The 9169-nt window shown below is 50.1% G+C and overlaps 1 protein-coding gene and 1 long non-coding RNA gene across 2 annotated transcripts in view; one reads left to right on the top strand and one right to left on the bottom strand.

Annotated features, from left to right (window-relative positions):
- Positions 1–3839: 3839 nt before the first annotated feature.
- Positions 3840–5919, bottom strand: LOC144137569 (uncharacterized). Its single transcript, XR_013315688.1, has 3 exons — positions 5534–5919; positions 4538–4631; positions 3840–4187 (listed from the first exon to the last, which is right to left on the bottom strand). It is a non-coding gene; the product is annotated as an uncharacterized LOC144137569 (long non-coding RNA).
- A 730-nt stretch (positions 5920–6649) lies between these two features.
- The window catches only part of LOC144137568 (high-affinity choline transporter 1-like), a 57634-nt gene continuing 55114 nt past the window's right edge, over positions 6650–9169 (top strand). Inside the window, exons 1-3 of the mRNA XM_077669493.1 lie at positions 6650–7136; positions 7452–7577; positions 9036–9143. Coding sequence (XP_077525619.1) covers positions 6650–7136; positions 7452–7577; positions 9036–9143 — 721 coding nt within the window. The remainder of the gene's footprint in view (positions 7137–7451; positions 7578–9035; positions 9144–9169) is intronic.

Here is a 9169-nt window from a genome sequence, read left to right as displayed (position 1 = left end):
GCGGTTGTGTGTGGGCCTTTACAAAGCCCACACCGCGGTGTGCAGATGTGCTGAGGCTCGTTGAGAGAGGCGCCGCATGCCTTGCACTTGGGCGTGGCGGGAGGCGAGGGGCAAACGTCCGCTCGGTGGCCCGTTTAATGACAGAGGGTGCATGCAAAAGGCGACCGTGCGGCGATAGGGGTAGCATCGGAGGAGGGCTTGATTGACATAGACGTAGTACGGTACTCGCTTGCCTCGACATGTAATGACGAAGGCTTTGGAGTCTCCGAGTCGACGAGCTCAATTCAATTTACTGCCATATATGACTCCAAGGTATTTTAGTGAATCAACCTGCCGAATGGATTGTTGACGATAGGATAACGAAATAGATATTGGGTCTGTAAGGGGGAACACGAGAATGGCACACTAATTAAAAATTTCAGTGTCCAGCCATAATTCCAGAGCGTTCAGATACGACTGAAGGGAATAAAACAGGGAATGAATATCCTGCGAAGAGAAAAAGGCAATGTCATCTGCATAAACGTATGTTTGTACATCAACATCAGGTTGACTAGGTATGGAGCTCAAGAGCACATTAAATAAAACTGGGGAGATGACAGACCCCTGGGGGACTCCACGCGTCTGCTTATAACGAGAAGAGGCTGTGTACGTGCCACCCAGTACTTCATCGTCGTCATCGTGGGTCTCCTGGAGCTTCTACGTGCCCGTGTCCACTTCTGCTTCCCGTAGCAATACCTTTATCTTATAAACCACGCATCAGTACAGATTTAGATCTTTGGTAGACGCGTTTACTTAGTGCGCGAAGAATCGCCGCACTGGTTCGTTCTTCGTCTGGACTTCGAAGGTTTGACGGTTGACTTAGGCGCACTTTTAGCGAAGGCTGGACGCACTTCTAGGCACAGTTTTTACGCTCTTTTGACGCACTCGATGGGAGAAAGCTTCCGCGCTTCTGTCAGCTCTATTTAGGATGGGATGGTGACGTTTTTCGCGGGTACATGCGATTGCAGCTTCAATCTAACAGTATGGTGCGCATATTATCATCGTTACTGTCAAGGTCAGAGCTCGCGGTTCCACGCGGTGTAAGCGCACGCCCTCCGCGAGCAGAGGAGAAGGGCAGTCGAGAGCAGCAGTCATGGTCCTGAACACGTTCGCAGTGCTGTTCCTCGTCGTGTACTACGCAGTGCTGACGTTCCTGGGCGTCTGGTCGGGGCGGAAGGTGAACGCGGTGTCGGGCGCCACCCGTCCGGGAGGCCACCGCGACAGCCGCCTGTGGTCTCGGGGAAAGCTGGTCGACGACGACGCGGACGCCTTCTTCCTCCGGTACTTCGCGTGCGACCGCAAGCTGTCGCTCCTGGTGGGATTCACCTCCATGACGGGTGGGTTACAGCAACGTTCCTAGATCTTAGGATCTAATAACGTTGGGTTACAGTGTACTAGAAGATAAGTTGTGCCGTGCGGGGAGGGAACCAATGGAGAGCGCGGGTCCCGTTTGCGATGAAAAAATTGTATCGAGCGCAAACGTTCCCCAGAGAACTCCTGCTGCAGCCAGCACCACCTATAAGTTTTTAAATCAAACTAAACAGTTATTTGACGGGTTTTATAAAAATTGAAATCATGAAATAAAGAAATAAGACTATCTAAGGCAAAAAAGTACGGATTAATTTAACAAACAAAACTTCTGAAACGAACTGGTAAGCAACGGCCTCCAGGGGCGCTGCTTACAACAGGAGTTCCTCGGCAGAAATTTTCATCGCAAAAGTAACCCCCCTTATCGTGCCCGAATGACACACCACTCACAAGGTGGGTGCTCTGCGCCCCTCGTGTGGTTGGGAAAGACCCGATGGCTTCAACAACTGATTGTTCTTAACGAGGCCACGAAGACAAAACACGAGTTCCTGTGTTTGAAAGAATTAGCCTTTGGTAAATCACTCAGCTTCATTCCAGCCCTGACTGTCATCTATCACCATCTAGTACCGCGAAATACTCCGCCACTACAGGGAGGGTAGGGCACGTTTCCCCCCACCTCGCCACTCCCTCGCTCGACAAGAGCAATGCATCTATCGGCAAATTCAAGCCGGGTCCTTTCCACACCCTGTACTTCAAAACAAAATTTACCCCGCGCGATACGACAAGGAGTGTCCTTTCTGCAAACGACTCGGCACGCTGCGCCACGTAATTGAAGAGTGCGACTTTTCCCACGCCGTCCCCCCTCCCCTCCCCTCCCCCCGACCAACAACGCCTCACTTGAACGATGGGAGAATTCGCTGCGCAGCCCCGCCCTGGAGGACCAGATCCTACTGATCGGGCCTGGAGGCCCGAGCAGCATATGGAGTCCGTGAAGAGGATGTAGAAAATAAAGGTGAAATGGGTGGTTGAGACAAGCGAAGGCAGGGGGCGCGGCACGATCAGAAGAGGTAGGGAGCCTACATAAGCCGCGCCTTCGTCGTTTAGGGTGGCGACAGCAGAGTCCAAGGTTTCCTAACGGTGGCTGCGGCGGCCGCCAAACTTGACGGGCCGCCATATTGGTTCCCCCAGTGCCCGCCCGACCCAGGGAGCCGGCATGCGCCGCGCCTATGGAGGCGCGGAATGGGCTATCTCTAGAACGACCTGCTTCGAAACGATAGTGCGTGGTTATCGCCAAGCAGCTTTCCAAAAACTTCCTGCTGCTGGGAACAGTTGAGATCGTGGGATCATTCGTTTAATGCGGCATTCACGTCCTTGGTAAAGGCTTGCCAATGCCTCCTTTGGAGGCCCTAGCTGTACGTAGAAGCGCGCGAATACGCGATTTTTTGTGAGTGGAGCTCGATGTGGCGCATAGCCGGTGTATCTTGTTTTTCACATGCAGAATCGTGCTACGGTGCAATTATTTTTCGCAGGTCAGTTCGGTGGCAAGCACGAAATATATCTCAGAATTATCTGCTAATACATAAGCATTCTTCCGACGCTTGTTGCACGAACGTTTCATTTCCTTGGTGGCATTGAAGGAACACGTCTCTTTTAGGGGCGAAGCCCCTTAATGGCTCGGGCTGTGGCCGTCTCATGTCGTCGTCGATGTAGTCATGGCACTAAAACACCGGGACCCTTGTTTACGCCTTAGGGTAAAGCGTAACGCGTACTAGGAAAACACACCAGGTCACTCGTTTTCCAATGCCTCGCGCTAGAACGCGCTGCGCTTCAAAGCTGTATCCTTCTACCCCCAACGGTTTCACCTCCGTGGCAAAAACGCCAAAGCGCCGAGGATACACTTGTACACCGCACGCTTCGCTTTTCCCCAGGTTTCACGTTAGTGGAAATGGTCGGGGATTTTATGTCGCCTTACCTCGCCGTCATTCTTAACCCGGGAAGGTTCTGTTTAGGTAATTGCACGATGACGCCCGATTAGAGAGACGGTAATTTCATTTTCAGTTTTTGGCTTTTATATCATTTTTTAATTGTTTTGGCACTATTACCCTTTTATTTTTTATGCACTGTTATTCAATTGAATAGGTTGACTTTTCAAATTACGCATTTTTGTGCAGATACAAGGCACTACATGTTATTAGGGTACCCCGCAAATGCTATAGCATAGAAAATATCGGTGTAGTAGTAAAGTTTCCGATACAATAAAAATGGCCCGCGCAGACTAAACCACTGTTGCCTATAGAACCTCCCCAGCCTATGCTTGAATCGTTCTGCCCAAACTGGGCATCTTAACGTGCCCAATGTGTAATTTAACACGTTTACACAAACTAAAAAGAATATTGTTGAGGTGGCAACACAAAATATTACATCTATGGCTGAACATACACGTCATCATGCCTTGAAGCGTACTTTCATTACACGCATAAAGGAAGACAAACTTCACGTAAAATTCTTTTATTGCACTGCTTGCGTGACATGCAGATGCCCCCTTCTCGAACAACAGGCGTACATGGGAAATACAACAAAACACACAAAGTAAATGTGTCCGAGCTAATAAAGGCATCGAATTTCAAGAAGCACTTTACGTAGCAGACTAATGCATGTAAAAGTTACCACTCATTCGTGACTTTTTTCCAATGGAGCTGTTGAAAAAAAACTGAACACACAAGGATCCGTAGGCAGCTGTGGAATGTCTCCAGATGTGCAAACACGCTTGGTGTTAGACGAATTCGCAGGTTTCATGGCAGAAGTGCGCTTCTTCGGGGACTTCCGGTGTTTTGGAGCAGCTGGAAAAAATTAAACATACAAACATTACTACAATAACATGCTTGCCTATGCATTCTCACTCAGCAAACAGTTCCAATACTTATTTTCGCTTTGCAGACTAAAAATTACAAGCAAAATGTTATCACGCACTTTCTTGAATGGTCTGCACCACACAAAGCATATTACTATTCCTTATAGATGTTCTGAGTAAACAAAAATAAGAGCGAAATGCCGCAGTGCAATTGAAGCAATGCATTTAGATGAGTTTGTCTTTTCTCTGAATGACCCAAACTAGATTCACAAATTCAAAGGAAAATTAAATTTGTGTCCATTTTACGGCTTTATATAACGAGTTCAGATATGTTCTTACCACGATAGGGAAAGAGAGTTGGGACAGCATCCGGCCTCAGCTTTTTCAGTCCATCTTGTCGGTGCTGCTCAAAACTTGAATCTTCAAAATGTGCCTAGAACAAAAAAAGTCAATCTAAACAATAATTGAAAACCACATAATGCATTTGAATTACTCGCTCGAGAGGCAGAATGATCGCTTTCGCGCGTTTTTTATCTTTTGGAATGGAAATTGATTATGCCCTCTAATTGCAGTACGGGAATTTTTATGGGGCGGCTCGCCACAGAAATCTTTGCAGACTTTAGTGACCCCTCATACGCCGTTTGGCAGTGTTGCATGAAAGAATCAGTCATATATTCCACCCCCGCACGGAATATCAGCACAAGCAACGCAGGGAACAATTGCCCGTCTACGGTAGGGGGGATTTCACAACACCTACGAGGCGAGTCTACGGTAGAGGGGGAGATTTCACAAAGCCTACGGGGGCGCCAGCCAATTTTTTCGGCGACCCGATGAATATCCAGCCCACGGCAGCTTCAAAATCGATTGCCGAACTCTGAATTGCAGCGCATTCGAAGATTTGGCAGTCGCTCAGTGACCGCTTTTGTCGCTTGGTCTCGACCAATTTTTGTCGCAGTGACGAGAATCGCGTTTTTTTTTTTTTTTGTAGCAAGCGTGAACGGTCCGGGCCTTCCGATTCCGAGGATGTTTTATAACCAGGCTTAGTTTTGAACATTCACGTTTCATGCATGCATAATCCGGCATAATCGAACCACGCAAAGCATCCACTTGCGCACACGCTGCATTCGCACGCTAAATTGCCGCTCGGCTACGCGCAGCCGTCGCTGGAAGCCATCAAAACAGCCATGGCCTCCGCTACCGGCGCGCAACGGCGCTGCGGCGACGTTGAGGACACGACGGCGCTCGGTGAAAGCGTTGCAGGTGCATAGCACTTACATAATAGAATATAGCTGCAAGTACGCGTGCGAAAAACATGAAGCGAGGTGCAATACTCACAGCGCAAACACGAGAAGCAGCAGTGGGCTCCCAGCGGTCCCTTTTCACTTGTACAAGCCAGCGCTTTCTTCGGTTCGGGCTGGCCGGGAAGCGGAACATCCGTGTGCCTTTTCTGCAATGATTCGTACATTGCGGAACGCAACAGCCGGGCATTTTTGGTGCTCACACAACTCCCCACACGTTCACCGAGCTGGCATGGTTACGAAAAGCTTCCCGTGGTCAACAAAAGTCACCGCGAGTCACGGGCGGCAAAGACGCAGCCTTACGCACACGGCGGCAGTGAGCCGACTGGGGAACAACATGGCGCCGTATCGGCCCCGTTGCTATGGCAACGTGTGCTGGCAACGCTGCCCGACGGCGGGAGGCGGCACGAGCTGTGTCAAAGAGTGGCACCACCCTAAACGACGAAGGCGCGGCTTATGTAGGCTCCCTAAGAAGAGGAAGATCGGCCGCGCTCGCGTGCTCGAGCTTGAGTGTTCCGTGACCACCACGAGAACCGGACGTCTGGGTCCTGCTTTCCTTGCTTGATCCGCCATACGCTGGTGCCGTGAAACCCGGGATTCGAGGCACGAGCGGACCTGACTTTGACGGCGCAGCGGCTGCGAGGCTCGCGGGGCCTGGAACCTTCGCGCTATTTGTTCCGGGAGGCCTTGCCCTCGACCGCTGCCCATCATGGCTCGTGCCCAAGCCGACCCTCGTTTTTCTACGCCACCCCTTCCATTGGAACGCCTGAAGCTACGCCGCAGGCTCCTGCGAGAGAAAATCTCAGGGCTCATTACGGCAATCGACGCCCTTCTCCAGGACCCGGCTCCGCATGTGACCGATCTGACCGCCAACATTTACCACTTCCACGACACGCCGAGCGAGATACGGGCCCTCGACGCTGCAATTCAAGGAAACCTGACCGGCGACAAGCTGAAGGAAGACATTGCCGTATCCCAGCATTTTGACGACAAAATGCGCTCCTGTAAAACGCGCGTGCTGCTCCACCCGGTTGGCAAAGCCGCTGTGAATTCAGCCGCCGGTGGCTACGTCCGAACCACCTGGAGGAGTGACAATCGAGAGCGCATGGGTGTTCCCATCGTACCGCAAAACACCCACTTTGTCTCTCTTCCGATGGTTCAGCCAGAGACGCGCCAACAGCAGCTCGAGCCCACCATACACGACGAACACGCAGCCAACATAAGTTCATCCATTTGGATGGCGCCTGGTGACTCTGCTGTCAACGCCACTCACAGTGAGTCTCCAGTAACGAAACCGTGCACATTGGAAGCAGAGGACCTCACCCAGCGCCAAATGACTGTCCCGATCTGCCCTCAGAGTACCAGCCTCACCGTCTTCCCCGACAGTGAGAGCACGCTGCTTTCGAGCGACTGGAATGAGGCGCTCGGTGACGATGAGGCAGACGCGTTCCTGCCGTCCCCTTCGAAAACTGACAGCCACACCCTCACCCCTTTTCGTGAGGCATATCCGCGTACGCACCAAATCAAGGAGCTCAGTGATTCTGGCGAGAGCAAGCACAAAGGGATTCCTTTCCAGCCCAAGATATCGTCGCCTGGTGACACGACCCTCATCATGCTCCTAGATGACGCTCCTAAAGATCGTAAAACCGCCCGTTTGGAGTCGCGAAGGAAGGAATTGAATCGATGCCCACCAACCAGAAGGAAGATGAGTAGCCACGCCTTGGGTCATGTGGCGGATAACCGCGAACGCATCCCAGCTAGCCACCGGATATTTCAGCGTGTCTGCACATACCTGCCCCGGCCGGCATCCCGCTTCCGAATCCGGCGCCTCCCCCGATGGTGTCGAATACGGCACAGCGCGAAATCACCATCAGTTCAACTACACAGCTTGAGAACCGGAGATGGCAGGCAGCCCGACACCAAGAGTTATACTAGACTCCTTCTGTTTGTCACAGCCACAGTCGCTTGCCCACCGACCAAGCAGTGCACCTTCTGGAACGGGCTCGTTATCAAGAATCGCATCAAGCCACCCAAACTGATCGGATTCCATTACGACCCCGGCGGTTACCCCAAGATCTACGGTGCGAAGCGCGTCATCCTGATGCACACGGAACATCACAGCAACTGGAGGACGCAACATCAGATGAGAATCATCGCTCAAAGTGCCGCCCGTGTGAACAGTCCGACATCATTTATTTTCGCCTGATCACTGGGACAATATTCAGGCGCTGCATTAGAAGGCTCAGCTTGAAAGCCAGTCCTTGCCTTTCTGGCCGGGGGGGAGTGTGTTGTAAATAAATGAGATGGGCGCAGGCAGAGGGCGATAGGTGGGGTAAAGAAGAAGACGAAGCTGCGCCCACTGCCTCGCTCACAGTTGGTTCCATCGCCTTACGAGAACGGGTGTCTGGGTCGGCCTTTCCTCTTGGATCCTCCACAGAGGACCCCACTCCCTCTGGCGCCTAACGGCGCTAGTATTCTTTTCTCTATCACCCATTCAGAGCATACAAAATCGAGCGATCCGCATTGTCACAAATAGCTCACCTTACTCCAGTGCAAGTGATCTACTCCATGACAATGAAATCCTACCTGTCCGTAAGTTATTTTTTATAGCATAGCCGTTTTTCGTTTTCAATTGCGAAGTGCACACCTACTGTTTGATTTTATTGATCCAGTTTTTTTACGAAACAACAATGTGACCAGATTTGCAACCAACCCTAACATTTTGCTACCCGCCTCGCGCACTAATTATTGAAAAATAACTTCTCCCTTTGCGGCTATTTCTTTATGGAATGACGTGCCTTTCTGTTAAATCGATGTCTACATTGTTATCCTTCAAAAAGTCGTTCAACTTTTTTCTATTAAATTATTAGCAGCCTATTTGTGGCTTTTGGGGTCTTTTTGGGGGGTTTTGGGTTTTTCGCTATATAATTTAGATAATTGTATTTTGAATGACAATGTCCTCCATTAACTAGAAAATGTGATTTTTTCTTTTGTCTTTAATTTTTTCTTCTTTTTTGCGTTGCTTTTCGTTGCATGTCGTGTCGCTTAGCTTATACTATTTACTCACACCAATATATTGTATAATTGACTGCCATCAACTCGTATTACGTGTTGCTTGTTTACTTGATCTAATTTATATTGTTTGTTGTTATTCATGCAGGGTCCTTTTACAGTTTTTCACTTTGGAACCCTCGCATATATAATACTATTACTGTACTACTTTTTTGGAATCCCCAATAAACTGAAACTGAAACTGAACTGAAACTGAGACGCTTCCTTGATAAGAAAGTTATTGTTATCGCTGTCCTTGCTGTTAAACGAAACGAATCACAAAGTACGACCTTCGTGTAAAGTTTGAGAATGAACGGAGAGGCGGTTTCCCGAGCAAATTTTGTTTTAAGTATGGTAATGTGACGTTGTAACACCCCGTTACGAATTGTTAAATGCGTTTCCTTTCAAGCGCAAAGCGCCGATGTTTAGGCGACTGAGTGTAAGCGCAAAACAAGATAACGCGCGCTTCCCCGACGTCCATTTTGCAGCCACGTGGGTCGGAGGCGGGTATCTCAACGGAACGGCCGAGGCCGTCTACCGAGACGGCCTGGTTTATTGTCAGGCGCCATTCGGGTACGCCGTCAGCCTTCTCCTCGGTGAGTCTGTCTGTCTGTCTGTTCTT

This window comes from Haemaphysalis longicornis, unplaced genomic scaffold, assembly GCF_048455015.1.
Source record: "Haemaphysalis longicornis isolate Haplotype H1 unplaced genomic scaffold, Haemaphysalis longicornis Haplotype H1 scaffold_402, whole genome shotgun sequence".
In the NCBI taxonomy this organism is placed as follows: Eukaryota; Metazoa; Arthropoda; class Arachnida; order Ixodida; family Ixodidae; genus Haemaphysalis; species Haemaphysalis longicornis.
The sequence above is the reverse complement of the archived record's forward strand: the minus strand, read 5'-3'. Positions and strand labels throughout refer to the sequence as shown.